This window comes from Haliotis rubra, unplaced genomic scaffold (genome assembly GCF_003918875.1).
Source record: "Haliotis rubra isolate DU_JTF1 unplaced genomic scaffold, ASM391887v1 Scf1170, whole genome shotgun sequence".
Taxonomy (NCBI): Eukaryota; Metazoa; Mollusca; class Gastropoda; order Lepetellida; family Haliotidae; genus Haliotis; species Haliotis rubra.
The window spans coordinates 225,163-242,808 of record NW_025765082.1 but is presented as its reverse complement, the minus strand read 5'-3'; the positions used below and the strand labels follow the sequence as shown (position 1 = coordinate 242,808).

General features: G+C 39.4%; 2 protein-coding genes across 2 annotated transcripts; both read left to right on the top strand.

Annotated features, from left to right (window-relative positions):
- The first annotated feature begins 5,432 nt into the window (after positions 1-5,432).
- Positions 5,433-8,657, top strand: LOC124258287. Its single transcript, XM_046692357.1, has 4 exons — positions 5,433-5,592; positions 6,371-6,510; positions 6,803-6,887; positions 8,513-8,657. The coding sequence occupies exons 1-4, from the start codon at positions 5,558-5,560 to the stop codon at positions 8,655-8,657; spliced, it is 405 nt and encodes a 134-aa protein (XP_046548313.1). The 5' UTR covers positions 5,433-5,557.
- A 4,516-nt stretch (positions 8,658-13,173) lies between these two features.
- Positions 13,174-13,794, top strand: LOC124258276. The gene has a single exon (XM_046692345.1). The coding sequence runs from the start codon at positions 13,174-13,176 to the stop codon at positions 13,792-13,794; it is 621 nt and encodes a 206-aa protein (XP_046548301.1).
- Positions 13,795-17,646: the final 3,852 nt, after the last annotated feature.

Here is a 17,646-nt window from a genome sequence, read left to right as displayed (position 1 = left end):
CGATAGACTATTGCAAGCTACTATTGCGATAACTATGGCGATAGTTCAGACAAAATTCAAATTTCAGATATATTGCCATTTTCTACCAACTTCTTTTACATTAAACTACTTAAACCATAAAATGTGTTCAGTAGTTTATTCCTAATAATGTTCAGGTCAGTACCTGTCAAGCTGCCATGATGACTTCTTAGTGAACATAATTTAGTATTAAAACAATTCGACAACAAGCTAACGCTTTCACACATGATTTGATACTATTTATTACAAAACTGTGGTTTGCAGACTCTTTGATCCCAACAACATTGTATGTAAAATACCATACAAATTAAACAATAAATACTGGCTCTGTGGGTCTGTCACATTTGTGACAAATGGTCACCTTTCAGTTTCAACAGAAAACAGTTACTGTGTGTAAAGGTTGAAAATAAAACAGTTCACAGGTAGATATTTTTTTAGTTTTAACAACATAAAGATATATCCAATGCACTGAACAGTCAACAGACACACTAGATTTAAAAAGGAAAAACTCTTTTGTCACTATGAAAGTATCACGTAATCTCACAAATACACCTGTCATCAGATAACTCGGTGACTCAAGTTGAAATATAGGTTAACATAATTGGCAAATGGCAATATTTCACAATAACTCTCATTTTACTCAAATAGTGTGATGAAGGCATATGATAATTTTTCCAACTTTCCAATTCTTCTTTAGAAACAAGAGTCTGTCCACATGTGCAGATTTAATGATGTCTGTGGAAAAGACCCTCTCAGAGGGCACAGGGCAAGACTGAATCGGAGAATGTGTAACGTGGTTCCAAAACACTCAACATGTTTCTAAACCAATCATTTTGGACAACACTGGATGGTCGCAAATCTTTCACAATAAGTTCAAAAATGGCTGCCGAAATGTCTCTTGCTCCTTTTAAAGACGAAAGTAGAGTAGTGTTGTCATTTATCACTGTCAGGGTTGTTTGTCTCTTAGGCCTACCCTTGGTTGGGGCAAGCGCATCAAGACCGTGCCTCCGACGCACATGATCAGTCAAATTTGTTGCATTTCCACAATACTTCAATATCAGCTTACACTTCCAACATGCAACTCGCTTCTTGTCCACTTTATCTGTTTTTACCCAAAGTGTTCCCATACAGCTGCAGCTGTATTATTTACAATTTCAAATTTCGCAAAATCCCCGCTGTCCGCTTGAGCTGCCATTTTGGTAAGGGGAGGGGGAGGGAGGGGGTTAACTCTTTCACTGCAAAATGCTGTCGCTTACAGCAAATAGAGATTAATCTGAATCGGAGGTAGGACTGTAGAATAGAACATGTTTTCAAGTTACCGTTATTTATAAAACAAATTGAAGCGATAGTATCGATAGTTGATGCAACTATCAGTGTATTGGATCGTCATTTGATACACCTATCGATAAAGTTTCACAATGGCAATCAATCGATAGTTCGATGCATCGTTACACCCCCAGTATCGGACATCATTTTTTACGCTGATGTATGAAGTGAGCCTACATGTGTGGATGCCAGGTGCGTCTCCTTGATCCCTCGCCAAGTTTCAGTAATGGGAATGCATTACGCACCAAATTTAGAGCATTTGTTTCAAATGACACAAATGATAGAACATCATAACGTTTTGATCCGGACCTCATTCACCTGTAAATATCGTCTTTGGAAAAACAACTGCTACCAACGTCAACACCGTGGAAATATAGTCTTTACTTGTGACTAGACCATCTGGAAATGTGTAAGTTCGGAAAACTCCACAGGGACGATGGCGTCCAGCTAACGTTGATGTAATCGAGACTACTGAGGCGGAACCTAACTGTGGTGTTCGTACCTTAATGTTCAGAAGGTGGGACAATGTTGCGTATCCGTGAAACAAGTTATCGATGAAACTGTAGCTGTTCAATACCACTTAATCTTCCGACAGGCAGTTGGTAGTGTTAGGGAGTGTTGACTGAAACACTGATTGCAATTATACAAAGGGCAATGAGGCAAGCTACATATAGTTATAATTGGCTATTAAACTAATTAGCCCGAGTCAAGTCAGACTTAATACTGGGCTTTACTTACAGCAATATGGGTGTTTAAAATACTCTGATTTATGAATCAGGCAAGGCTTACCGTCTTAAGATATGTGCGTGCGTGCTTGCGCGCGTGCGTGTGTGTATGTGTGATGGAAATATATTCAAAGATAAGTCAACATAGAGCCAGAATAGGTAACCTAGAATTTTTTTTCCGCATGTATCATGAGAAATATTTTCAACACTATTGAGCTATACCGTTATCTGTTATGATTTTGTGTAATCAGCCAGATGTTACAATCTGCACGGATAACAATGTGGGAGTGCATCAAGCCCAGTATATAATTCAGCATTGTAATTATGCAGAGGAAAGTGAATGTTTGCCAAGAAACGGTTGGAACGATGGGACTCTTGTATCTGTTCGCGTTGTTGTTTTTTATTTCAGGTAAGTATTTCTATGTGCTGCCGTCACTTATATATCCGTCTCTTGAAATGTAAAATTCATCTGACTTGGGTTCATCAACTATCCCGAATCTAACTTTTCCATATGCAACCTACCGAGTACTAGGGCTACTTCTACGGAAGTTGGTGGGCGAGTTTAAAAAAAAAACATATTTCCCATCTCGGGTTATACTGCAAAAGTGGAATCCAAATAAACATTATGTTTGCATTGATGGTGTGTATTGCACACATTAAGCCATAAACACTCACTGACTCACTCACTGACTCACTGACTCACTCACTCACTCACTCAGTTGATGATGTCTCCACGACTTCCGGTGCAAAGAGAAACTGTGATTCCAATTTGCAAATCGCTCAAGAACTAATATACCTATTTCAATCTGTGAAAGTTTTTTGTTTAAGTAAGTAAGCCTACTTTTCGGTTATACACGAAGACAAATTATAAGACTTCATCATAATACATACCAGTACATCAGTACATACGTCTTTAGATTACTCATTGAAATTATTCCAGGTAATGATGGGACGTTGGATATGACTGCCCTCTCACAGCAAGTCAACTGAACTGATCCACAGTCTATACTCGTATCTGGACAGAAGTGTTTTGATGAGTACAATATCCCTCTCAAATTGCCTTCCATTGCCAACTTTTCCGTTTGGCCTAAACTGATAACCCCGGCATATTTAGCCGATATGTGCAGGTTAGTATGTACTTTACTTACAATAGTAGTTTTCCAGATAAAATAGATAAACGATGAAAACAATTGTAACGATGACTTGATTGCAGCGAGTGCTTTCCAATCGACAGTTTTCCACTCCTATCTGTATCACAAGACTGACCTTTTCAGTCTGCTGACGGATGTTTTTCATGCATACATCCGCATCCAACAATGCATGGACGGATTTTTACCTTTTAGAATTTTCGAATCGAGAACTTTGTCAAAGCAAGGTGTGTTCTGGAATGGAAATCGCCAGTTTGAAACTATTTCTGTTTGTCAAAAAAGTTGGTTTTGGATGATTCACTAATGTCAATTTCTAGTTAGTTAGTTCAGTCTTTTGTAGATCACCGTTTGGGGGAAGGTCGTTCTGACCCTAAATGGGATATCCTCGGATCATTATTTAGCGGTCGCAAGAAGTGAGATATTATATGGAGATTGAAATACTGCTTAGTGTTAAAAAGTAGTATTGGGCAGTTATCCTCCTCGAACAACACTATGTGTTGTGTCTCTGGAATTCCACATCATCATAAATCCTATAATAACTCCTCCTCAGTTACTAAATTTACACATCTATTAAACACAACTGGCATAGTCCATCTCCTCTGTGATACTGTTATAAACATGTATAAACGACGTCAATCTTTATCTTAAATGTTATACACTACTTGTATCTTAAGTTTTAAATGTATTAATATCCTACTCTTTCATTCATTAACACTAGATGAATGCAACACATGGTGTATGAATGTTAGGCATTGTAACAGCAGTACGAATGTACGTAACTATATTGTACTTCATTGTATTGTTTGTATTGTGTTAATGATATTGTGTGTAGGGTATCTGTATACTGCATACTACTATATGTTAGTATTGAATGTATGATTATAATACATGTATATTTATGTGTGTGTATGTATGTATATATGTGTGTATGTATGTATGTGTGTGCGTGCGTGCGTGCGTGCGTATATTGGGTGTGTGTGTGCATGCATGCGTGTATGTGTGTGGATGTGTGTATACGTGTATTAGGTCTGTATGTATGTGTGTATGTATGTATGTATGCGTGTATGCGTATATTATGTGCGGTTGTATGCTGTTTTGCATATGTGATTATTTGTTTGTTTGTATGTATGTTTGCTGTAGATATGTTATGTATGTATGCATACCTGTACGTGTTAACTTTAAATGTATACCATTATACGGGTGCTGATATTTGTTGGTTCACAATGTTTTTATTGATACGTTTGTCATTTTTTACCAAAGTCACCGAAGGAATACATATCTGGTACTATTATTGTAAGCCTTGGTTTGTGTATTCACTTGCACCGATATTCTGTATTCAACTAAACATTACCTCTTTGTTCCTGAAGAATTCAACATAACCTGCATGTTCGAAATGGCGTCTAAAATTGGGGACTGCAGCTCTACCTACAACTACTTGACTACCAGCGATTTGATTAAACTCAAGTTTACAGAGTTTGACCACAAGGCAACTTGCATGTGAGTATTCCTGATTTAAAATCCTTTGAACTCGTGTGCGTGCGTAGATGTGTCTTATGACGAACGATGTCTTTAAAGGGTTCGGTCTTGAAAAGCGTTTCTGCAATTCACATCAACCATATTGTCGTTTTGTTGGGTCGTTTTCATCCTTTTCCCCACACAAACTCATGTATTATTTAGAATGGCATGCAAAAATCTATGAACACGTTCTTAAGATATTACCTTTCCCAAATATTCCTGGCGTAAGAAATATGACTTTCTTTTCTTCACCATCAACATATAACATGAGTTATAAAAGCTGAGCATGTTAGTGTGCATAAAAGGTTACTTCCATCTACGCTATATATGTTCGTATTAATGTCAGGACAGAAAAGTTGTCATCGATCTGTGTCCAGAAGTACATGCCAGCTTGTGGCCAGGTCGCACTCCACATCTACAATGGATACCAGCCAAACAACACAGAATGTACGTCCGTTTCTATAGGCTTGTCACAACATGTGTGATTAATAGCAGTCTATGTAGTGGTGTTTCAAGGGCATTTGCCTACTTTACTTTAAGTCTGTTTTATATTGTAAAATAATTAAACAGGTGTTACACCAAAAATATTCTATAATGCCCGTTAAGATCAGCAACCCACTGTCCAGTCTTCATGTTCCTACGACTTTAATATTCATGTGTTGTTGACTTTCATTAGGCCTAACACGTAACAGCTTCGACACACCCACCGTGGACTGTTCCACCACTGACGACATTTGAAGTAGCTACCATCAATGCTTAATCTACAACGAGATACTGTTCCAATTCCCGGAAAACCTCACCAGTGAAGACACTAGCCAGCACATTATGCACGCTATTACAATGGATGACAATATGTGCAGGTATATATTATTTAAAACATTTTTTTTTAGTAATCCCATACTGTCTCCTCGTGATCCTGTTGTAATAAGTGACTATGTTCCATACAAACAGAGAATGTCAGGTATTAAAAGAACTGGATATTGCAAATGTGCAATATATATAATGGAAGTCTCAAGAAGTATCGATGTTTTGTGACAATACATGGTATTGCAAGGTTGTCTCTCTGGCATTTTGAGACAGTTTCATCATTATCTACTACACCTTCATGATATTGCTTCAGTCACCACAGTCACTGTACCATGAATGTGGGGCATTGATAGCCAGCTGGTAAATGAAGCGAATTTCCAAATGTTTACAGAAATGTAGCTGAACATAGATAATAAAGTCTCCAAACCATGTTATTAATTTTTCCCAAAGAGACAAACATATATTATGTATCTTTTATATTATCTTTATATTATGTATCTTTTATCAACAAGTCCCATGCTTTCATTTTCAATATTAAGTATTTCTCTGCGAGTATATCTGATCAGAGGATGTGTCACGAATTAGGCAAGTGAACGACCATATTGTGACACAACCAGCTATGGCTATTTTTACACCAGTTGCAGGTGACTGATATCCTATGATTTTCGAAAAGTGCACATAAACTGAAACACGAACTGCAAAATATTTCAAACGAACTTATCTCAGAATGAGGGAAAGCGTGACTTAATAGTAAGTGCTACATACATAGAGTATATATTTGTTACAGTATGAACACATTGTGACACTGATGTAACGTTCCATGTCGTACAGTAATCTGACGGACTACCAGCAGGCAGTGAACTGTACTCTGCAGGTACAGAAGCAATGCAGTGATGACGCCATGAAGCCCACGGTGGCCGACTCTCAGACAGTGCAGGACGGCTTGGCCAAACTCTGTGGTCATATACGGGGTGAGTAGTTCAGCATGAGTTCGTTTTCTCCACGTGTATGTCCTTTTTAGGGGAGCAATGAGACGCAAAATATAAAAACAACAACCATACGACTAATTCCACGTGTGCTGAGGTTAAATCGGTGGCGATATATGAAATATGTATATGGGATGCATGTCCAAGTTAGTTTAAACGACCAGATTTAGAAGTAAAAACGAAAACAACTGACATTTATATTTTGTATTCTAATTAGTTTTATGGTTTTGCATGTAGGCTGACACAATGAGTCATTCTCATTGTTTTCTGTTATTAGATTTCGACACCAAGTGCGTGCAAAATGCACCCAAAGGAACTTGCCGCAGTAAACGCCCCGCTTTGGATCCGAAACATCTGTGCGCGTAAGTCGATTCTTTCTGTACAAGAAGGTCGGAATGTTTACGGCTGTTGCTTTTTGTCAAATGGATGGTGTATTGAGGTTGATAACAGGTAAATAAGTTACTAATATACACATGAGAAGCTGCATAGAATGTACAAGACACCACCTTTTTCACAATCAAGTAAAGGGCGGACTTGATATTCCGAAAAGATATCACAGGATGATTGAAGGAAACTTGATCATGCTCAAATGAGAAATTGTCCCACGGTGGCACCCGTCACAAACACGGGTATGCCAAGTGCCCACCCGGTGTCCTTTAGATATTCCAAACAGTTCTCATTTTTGAAAGCCTAAATGAGACAGTGTATATTCTAACCACGAGGGGCGGTGGGGAAGCCTGGTGGTTAAAGCGTTTGCTCGTCACACCGAAGACCCACGTTCGATTCCCCACATGGGTACAATGTGTGAAGCCCATTTCTGTGAAGCCCGTGATATTGCTGGATTATTGCTAAAAGCGGCGTAAAACTAAACTCACTCGCTTACTATAACCACGAGGAAACAATATTTGAGCCTTTTGGAAATGTGTGTGCAGAGGAGATAGACCACCTCCAGCGAAACGTGTTCTGACGGTGGAGCAGGATGTGCGTCTTCTTATCTGAACATCTGGTGTCATCTGTGATTCCATATAATCGTTTCAAATCAGTTTTACTTTTGCCTTGTGAGCTGTGGAGTATGTCTGTACTCAGGACAGACTTGGTTATTGTCTGAAGATAGATTCCCCAAACATTTAATAATTTCAAGAGTTTTCATGAAAATACTTTAATATATACTATTCCAAAAAAGAAACGCATGCCCAGAAATCTGTTGCGAAAATGTATTTTCAAACATGTACAACTCGTCTACAAATCGACTTAAAGAAATGAATTTTACATCAGTTTAGAAGAAGGTAATGTCCATACAACTAAACTGATAATTTTAGATAACGGAGACTCTAATCCCGATGTTGACCGCGTAGCATGGTCCCGACGTCGGGTCTCCTGGCTCTCAGTTCAATCTCTCTCAGCCTGTTCCGTACAGTTTGACCGACTATCCTTCGAAGTCCAGGCACTCTGGCTGCTGTGCTCTCACACGTGGCCGTACGATCGAGCAAATGTAGTACCCGGATGTACCGATCTTGGGCTGCAGTGGTGACTCGAGGTCTGCCTGTACGGGCACAGTCATTTGTTATACCTGTTTGGTTGTAACGAGCTGCAAGCAGTGATAGCGTACTCAGACTAACATTCAGACACCTGGCAACAGAAAATTGGTAATCTCCAGAGTGCATTCTTTCAATGGCGATGTTCCGTGTCGCAGCGTCAAGATTTGGCTTACTGATCTGACCTTGATACTCCTTCAAAACGGATGCCGATTTCCGAAAGTAATCTGGATTTTTATAGCCAAACATTGCAGGCTCTTTGCTGCTCAATTTCAACTGGAAGTTGATTTCTGTTGCGTTCTGGCGATGCCTTTTTAATTCTTGTAAGAAATCTCATCTAAATCAACATTTTCTGGTAAAGTTGACTTTTCATTTGTGCAGTTGTGTAAAATCATGTTATCAACAAATAGGTAATTAATAGATCTTGAAAAATACAAAACGCTTATTTTCAGCGCCGCTAGTGCCACCCAGAACTGTCTGGTGTCAGCGGTGAGCAGCTGCAGCAAGACGACCGTCAGCATGTTCAAGGATGTCCTACTTAGCCAATCCCCGTCTATGTGTCTAAAACAGGCCACTGGGTCACCATTGATTGGCTAAATCTACATCGTCACACAATCGCGATTGTATTGCTGTTGATAGACAATATATAAATTCAAGTAAACACATGAAATGTCTGTCAGATTTTTATTTCATTCTTTCCTGGTTTGTATTTTGAAAAGTTACTCTATGTTTATCTGACAGTGTATATAGAAGTATGATATTTTCCAACAGAAGTGAGCCTACATGTGTGAATGCCTGTTGCGACTCTTTCGAACCTCTTGAAGCAAAGTTTCAGTAATTGTAATACATTACACACCAAATTTAGAGCATTTGTTTCAAATGACACAAATGATGGAACATCACAACGTTTTGATCCGGACCTCATTCACCTGTAAGTATCGTTTTTCAAAAAACAACTCTTAACAACGTCAACACCGTGGAAATATAGTATTTACTTGTGATGTATAGCTAAAATAGATAGAATTATCATGAAACGGCTCTCCCTGTTCTGTTACACCCATTAAAGATTTTATGGACACTTCAGTCAGTTTATCAGCTATAGAGTTACCTCCCCAGTAGAACTCATCCCAGTGGAGATAGATTTGTGAGCCCTCACCAACAAGATGTCGTCTGCTACCCAGCAGCTCTATTGAGGAACCAATTAACTAAAGTCAGACAATTATGCAGTCCCCACAGTGTAAGTTTTGTTTCTTTTATCTGAGTAAGGCTTTTTGTCACTTTCAGCATAACTTTTAGTCAGGAAATGAGCCTTAAATGAACTTTTAAGTGTTTTGAACTGTTGCTATGTTTTGGCTCCATTGGCAGAGGTCACAGAATTTTACTTCACTGAAAATATGATTGAATTCTCTCTTTATTGATTATTGATGTAGGAATCATTTCCATGAGTTAAATGCATTCTTTGTCTCATGTTAGAATGTATAACGTAAGAATTATAAATAAGCTAAAAGATTTTGTACAGATTAATTTCAATGACCTTTTGAACTGACAGAACTATTGTAGAACTAATTCGATCTTTTTATGTCCGTTTCAGTCTTTACACCATATACTATCAAGTACTACCACATGAATATGTCAACTAAAAATCATCACTCATCTGTAACGCTCTTATGCAACAACAAGAATCATTAACAGCTTGATAGTTGGTTAGCTGGCTGTATCATTACTGGTCACAGTACAGTGAAAAGAACTCGTATTACAACTGTATAGAGAAAGAATCATGGCTTCTAAGAAAGAAATCGAAGTTACTTCTTCAATAATATTCTCTGATGCATGCTCCCAAACATCTAAACAATCAAGTAGAAGTTCAAGAAGTAGTTGCCACAGTAAAGCAGTCAGCGAGGAATTAGCTGTGAAATTAGCTGAAAAGCGTGCACAACTGGAAGCAGTCAAGACTGCCCTTGATTATGTACACAAAATATCAGAACTGTCTAGAAAGCAGGCCATGTTAGAGACTGAAAGGAAGATATTAGAAATTCAGAAAATGTCTGCTGTATTAGAAGCAGAAATGAAAGTATTGGAAGAAGTAAAAGAAGAATATGATGTTGTTGAAAATCCAGTTGATTTAGAAATTCCAATTCAGAATTCTAAAGACAGAACACAGAACTATGTCACTCATTTGAATACTGACGACAGCAAAGATCCAGGATGCTCAGATTTACCTCCTCCTCCTCGGATGCAGAAACCAGAGACCATTAGTGACAGACATGCAGGTGCAACTCTTAACCCTAATGCAACTCCATATATACCTCCAAATGATGTCTCAAACATGTACTTGAGGAAGGAACTACTTCTGCAGAGACTTCCCAAGTTTGATGACACCCCAGAATCATATGAAATTTGGAAGCCAACCTTTCAAGAAGTGATAGATGAAGTGCAGCTCACCAAAGGGGAAGAACTAGATCTACTTCTCAAGTGGCTTGGACCCATATCCCTCCGCGATGCCATGAACATAAGAAGATACCCTACCGTATGTCTCCGTCTTACCTGGGAACGCTTAGATGAACGGTTTGGGAGTCCATAAACATATTCTTTCATCTCTGGAGAAGAGATTTGAATCTTTTCCAGCAATCAATTCTCAGGACTACAGGAAGCTATATGATCTTTACGATCCATTAGCAGAAGTAGAGTGTACAAAAATGGAAGGAACATTTGCCACTTACCTTGCCTATTTTGACTCACCCAAGGGACATAATCCTCTCGTTGACAAGCTTCCAAGTGGACTCAACGAAAAGTGAGAGAACAGAGGATTCAGGTAGAAAGGCCTATATACAGTTGCATTTCCACCCTTCTCCGAATTTGTTAATTTCATTCGCGACATAAGCAGACAGACGAATGACCCAAGCTTTTCACAGCTCAAGATTAGTGAACACACTCCAGCTGTACCTCAAAAGAAATATCATCAGCTGCATGTCAAGAAAACTGAAGTGTCAGAAAAATGCCCTCTTCACAACACTGAACATTCCCTAAATGAGTGTGCTTCATTCAAGCAGAGGCCGGTCCAAGAGAGAATAGACTTAATGAAGTCAAAGGGACTTTGTTTTAATTGTTGTGGATTTGGACATGTGGCATATTATTGTACTGAACCTCAAGCACAGTGTGAAGTTTGCGGCGGAAAGCATGCTACAGCACTACACATGCGACGTGAAGACTGGACACAGGAAAAAGCTAAGAAACCTGACAGACAAGAGAAGAAGATCCAGAAACTGAAAGGAACTTCAAAGATATTATCTACATGCACAGAAGTTTGTGGTAATGACACTTTCCATGGAAAATCATGTGGAAAAACAATCCTTGTTGAAGTTCATCCGAGGAATGATCCGCAGAATTCCATTAGATTGTACGCAATACTGGATGATCAAAACAACTCATGCCTGGCAAAATCAAAATTCTCATGAACATTTACACTAAGGAAATTCCCTACTCCTTATCAACTTGTTCAGGAACGACAAAAACATCTGGACGACGAGCAGCAAATTTTCAAGTGAGATCCCTCTCTGACGACTGTACTCTGGATTTGCCTACATTGATCGAATGCAACGACATTCCCAATTTCAGAGAAGAAATTGCTACTCCTGCACTAGCCAGAAGCCACGACCATCTTACCGACATTGCTGATTGCCTGCCACCCCTTGATGACTCAGCAGACATTCTCCTGCTTATTGGAAGAAACATGACTGAAGCCCTCACTGTTAAGGATCAGCGGGTCGGTTTGAAACACTCACCATATGCCCATAGACTCCCATTAGGTTGGGTTGTGATAGGAGAGACCTGTCTCGGAAAACAACACATAACAGATGCTGTTAATGTAAACAAGACATACACAAGCTATGGACGACCAACACTGCTGAAACCATGTGTCAATAGTTTCATGATTAAACCCCTCCTTGAGAGACAGAGTAAGAATACTGATGTTTTTGAGACAACTGAAACTAATGACAGACCTCGTCTTTCAACTGAAGACCGTCATTTTCTCGAAATTTTAGATGAGGACATGTACCAGGGTGAGAATGGGACCTGGACTGCACCTTTACCAATGCGCAACCCACGACCCCGTCTACCAAACAACAAGTTACAAGCAAAACAAAGGGCTCAAGCACTACATAAAAGCCTGAACAAAGATGAAAATACGAAGAAACAAATGGCGGAGTTCACGACAAGCATCTTGAAGGCAGGGCACGCTGAAACTGCACCTCCGGTTGAGAATGATAAAGAAGTATGGTATTTACCTCTGTTTGGTGTTCGTCATCCATGCAAACCCGATCAAATTAGAGGTGTATTTGACGCATCAGCTGCATATGAAGGCATCTCCCTCAACAGTATCTTGCTACAGGGACCAGACTTGATGAACAGACTCCTCCACGTTTTACTGAGCTTCAGGAAAGAACCCGTAGCAATAATGGGTGATATTGAGAAGATGTTCTATTGCTTCCAAGTGCATACAGAGTATAGAGACTTCCTACGTTTCTTCTGGTACAGAGACAACAATCTTTCTGAAGACCTGATAGAATATCGAATGACAGTGCACATCTTTGGAAATAAATCCTCACCTGCCATCGCCACAAGTGGTCTTAGAAGAATTGCTGGATGTGCTGCTGAGAAATTCGGTTCTGATGTTGAAGATTTCGTCAACAAGAACTTTTATGTAGATGATGGTTTGACCTCTCTGCCCACAGACGACGAAGCAATAAATCTATTGCAACGGACTCAAGATGCCCTCAAGACTTATGGAAACATGAGATTTCATAAGATTGCCTCCAACAGTGTGAAGGTAATGGAAGCATTTCCATCTGAAGATAGAAACAAGGATCTGTCAAACCATGCAGATTGGGACGACCCCATTCCAGAGGAACATGAAACAGAATGGAAGATTTTGAAATCATCGTTGAAGCAATTAGAGACCGTGTGTGTACCTCGAAGCTTCGTTCCTTCATCCTTTAGCCATGCAGCTGACAAAAAACTACTTTTCTACTGCGACGCATCTGAAAAGGCCATAGCAGCAGTGGTATACCTGAAAGTACTCACCCCAGAAGAAAGTGAATAAATAGGTTTCGTGATGGGAAAAGTGAAGATAGCCACGTCTCATGGTCACACCATTCCACGCTTAGAACTGTGTGCTGCTGTTATGGCTGTGGACTTGGCTGAGATGGTATGGGACAGCCTGAACATTGATTCGTCAGATTGCAGATTCTATTCAGACAGCAAGATAGTCCTGGGCTACATCCGAAACACAACAAAGAAATTCAAGGTATATGTCTCAAATAGAGTAGCAAGAATACTCAAGTTCTCCACATCAGATCAGTGGAATTATGTTCTCACAAGTAAGAATCCAGCTGACGATGGAACGAGAGTGCTAGATGCTGCCAAGCTAGAAGAAAGCAAGTGGTTAAACGGACCACGAAACGCATCAGAAGTAAACGAGGACAAAGAGATGGAAACAACGGGTCAAGAAACTGATGACACAGAAGTGGTGTCTGAAGCCACCCTCTTTGTAGAACAAAACATTGGAATAGGAACGGATAGATTTTCAAAGTTCTCATCCTGGAAGAACCTGATCGCCGGAATAGCATGGCTAAAAACTCTTGCAAGAATGTCTAAGGCTCAAAGAAAAGAAAGAGATGGGGTCTCAACCTTCACTGATAGTGAAAATTTTGTAATAAGGGAAGTTCAGGGATAATATTTCCTCGAAGAGATCCAGTGTTTGAAGAACAAACAATCAATGCCAAAAGACCGTCCGTTATTTTCACTGAACCTAATCCTGGACAGTAACAAGCTTCTAAGAATAGGTGGCCGTTTGAACAAGACTTCTCTTGATGTACAACACAAGAATCCGCTTATATTGCCGAAGAAATCACATGTATCCAAACTCATAACCATGCATTTTCATGAGAAGATCCACTGAGGGAGCAGTACGCTCCAATGGTTATTGGATCATAGGCGGTAAGACACTCATTTCATCTCTCATACACCAGTGTGTAACATGTCGCAAGCTGAGAGGTAGAATGGAGCCCCCGAAGATGGCAGACCTTCCATGTGATAGAGTCGAAGAAAGCCCACCCTTCACGTATGTCTGCCTAGATACCTTTGGCCCATGGAATATCGTGTCGCGCGGAACAAGAGGAGGATATGCAAATTCCAAGAGGTCGGCAATCCTGTTCACTTGCTTGGTCACTAGAGTAATACACATCGAGTTAGTAGATGAACTGAGCACTTCAGCATTTATCAATGCTTTGAGAAGATTCATCTCCATACGAGGTGACGTCAAACTATTCCGTTCGGATCGTGGAACAAACTTTGTCGGTTCCACAAGTGAATTAAAGATCAACACCGTAAATATTGAAGGTGTGAAGATGAAGTCATACCTGAATGACAACCGCATAGAATGGCTCTTCAATCCTCCTCATGCTTCACACATGGGTGGTGCTTGGGAGCGAATGATTGGTGTCTGCAGGAAAATCCTTGACTCCGTGATGACAGGAATCGGAACTACAAGTTTGACACATGATGTCCTCGCAACCCTGATGGCAGAAGTTTGTGTGATAGTGAATAATCGTCCAATAGTGCCTGTGTCATCTGACCCAGAAAACCCACGTGTTCTATCTCCAGCCATGTTGTTGACCCAGAAATCCCGACCTATGACAGATGTTAATGGAAATATTCATTATGGTGATTTAAAGGTTCTATATAAAAGTCAGTGGAAGCGTGTGCAGCAACTTGCTGATATGTTCTGGGCTCGCTGGAGAACAGAATACCTGCACACTCTCCAGCCCAGGAGAAAGTGGCAGAATGACGTACCCTGTTTACAAACTGGAGATCCGGTGCTATTAAAGGACAAAAATATGACACGGAACAGTTGGCCTATGGGTATCATTGATGAAATCAAGCCCAGTGATGACGGACGTGTTCGAGTAGTTGTTGTGAAAACTGCTAAAAATGGAAAATCTTCGACATATATCCGTCCAGTCAATGACCTGATTCCAATTCTCAGGAATGTGAACAGTATCTGAACTGTAAATAGCATTTAATAGCATTATGAGATTTTGAACTTTGATAATATGACTTTATTATCCAAGTGAGATGGTGTTTGTGTAACGCTTTTGGAGCCAGAGAGTGTCTTATTCATCTTACGCTCTTGATAGAAATTGAATTTGAAGTTAACTTTTCCAAATTGTTTTAAAGTTTGAATTTATATATCATATCATTAGATTTTATGCTAAACATGTAATATGTTGCAGAATTAGTATATTTAGATTTTATAATATTTTAAGAATATCATCCCGGGGGAGTGTTCTGTTACACTCATTAAAGATTTTATGGATACTTCAGTCAATTTATCAGCTATAGAGTAACCTCCCCCAGTAGAACTCTTCCCAGTGGAGATAGATTTGTGAGCCCTCACCAACAAGATGTCGTCTGCTACCCAGCAGCTCTATTTAGGAACCAATTAACTAAAGTCAGACAATTATGCAGTCCCCACAGTGTTAGTTTTGTTTCTTTTATCTGAGTAAGGCTTTTTGTCACTTTCAGCATAACTTTTAGTCAGGAAATGAGCCTTAAATGAACTTTTAAGTGTTTTGAACTTTTGCTATGTTTTGGCTCCATTGGCAGAGGTCACAGAATTTTACTTCACTGAAAATATGATTGAATTCTCTCTTTATTGATTATTGATGTAGGAATCATTTCCATGAGTTAAATGCATTCTTTGTCTCATGTTAGAATGTATAACGTAAGAATTATAAATAAGCTAAAAGATTTTGTACAGATTAATTTCAATGACCTTTTGAACTGACAGAACTATGGTAGAACTAATTCAATCTATTTATGTCCGTTTCAGTCTTTACACCATATACTATCAAGTACTACCACATGAATATGTCAACTAAAAATCATCACTCATCTGTAACGGTCTTATGCATCAACAAGAATCATTAAAATCTTGATAGTTGGTTAGCTGGCTGTATCATTTACAAGATTGACTAACTGGTCACAGTACACTCCCATTATCAGAAATTTGCGGGCCGCTGCAAATGATATTGGACCGCTCAACCTTAACGATGGGCCACTATCAGTTCTGTTGTCAAGTGACGTCATAGTGGGTGCGTGGGCTTACGGTTCATTCGACATTAATTGGCTTTCGACTGGCAGATATTCTGGGTCAAACAAGTCAAAGCAACCCGAATTCCGGCTTTAAAAAGCGGTAATATTGGCTTTCTTGTTGGTGCTAACCTTTACAATTGCACTATTAAGGCTGTTGATGGACCTAAACCGAACACTGACATAGTTTGACATGTTGCAGGCTATGGTCTTGTCAAAGGCCAAGGTCGAATATCGTCACTTTCTGTTGTGACGTCACTTGAATTGTTCGATGACGTTATTGCATTCGGGCAGTCAACCCCGTCAGAAGTTGATTTGGGTAAACTTACAGTCAAATTCTTTCATTGTTTCCTTTTTCTTTTCAACACAAATTCCATTTATTTTAGCAATAATAACGGTAATGCTATTTTTGAGGGCATTATCATTTGCAGAAGCCCTCGGGCTCAGCTCTTGATGTTAAATCTCCTACGGCTCGTTTGAACTTGGGTTCAAAATTGACGATATTTCTGACTCATTATGCACTTTTTTTGCCGGTGCCAACCTTAACAATTCTACCATAAATTACAACATGCAACAATGAAAACATCGACTGGAACTCTAACGTTCTTGAGCCTTGGAAAAAATGGCGGCTGGTAGTGTGGGCAAAGGTCAATGTCGAATGTCGTCATTCTCAATAGTGACGTCATCTGTTTTGTTCTATGACGTTTCCATAGGTGTGTCAGTGGCCTCCGTTGTTTGTTTTTAGCAGTAAATGCTTCAAAGCCGATATCATTGTTTGTTTTGATTTATTAAAAATTCTATCCATTTTAGCTATAATAACGGTAACATTATTTTTCAGAGCATTATCATTTGCAGAAGCCCGAGGTCTTTTCAACTGCCCTCCTTTGTCGAGCAGTTAATGAAAGACCTCGGGCTTCTGCAAATGATAATGCCCTGAAAAATAGCGTTACCCTTATACTAAATCATCTGGAAATGTGTAAGTTCGGACAAGTCCACCGGGTCGTAGGCGTCAAGCTAACGTTGATGTAATCAAGTTTACTTAGACTGAACCTCACTGTGGTGTTCGTACCTTAACAGGGGCGTAGCTACCATTATAAAATAAAGCCCGGGCTTACACATGACTGTTGCTAAAAGGTTGGGCAAGCCCTCAATACTATCTAAATATAAATAGTATATATATATTTAGCTTGGCCTTCCTGCATGTCCATATGACGGTATACTGTGTGACACGTATATACAATATCAACTTACTTACTGTTTCAAAGGTTTCAGCTTGCATTGTCAGACGCTTGTCACTTTTTTTCCTTTTTTACTACACACAGTGTGTAAAGATACATTCACATCACAACATGATATGATTGGAATATTATTTTATTTTATGAACCTAATGACACCTCGTGTCCCATATGCCTACTGGCCAGGTGGTATATATTTT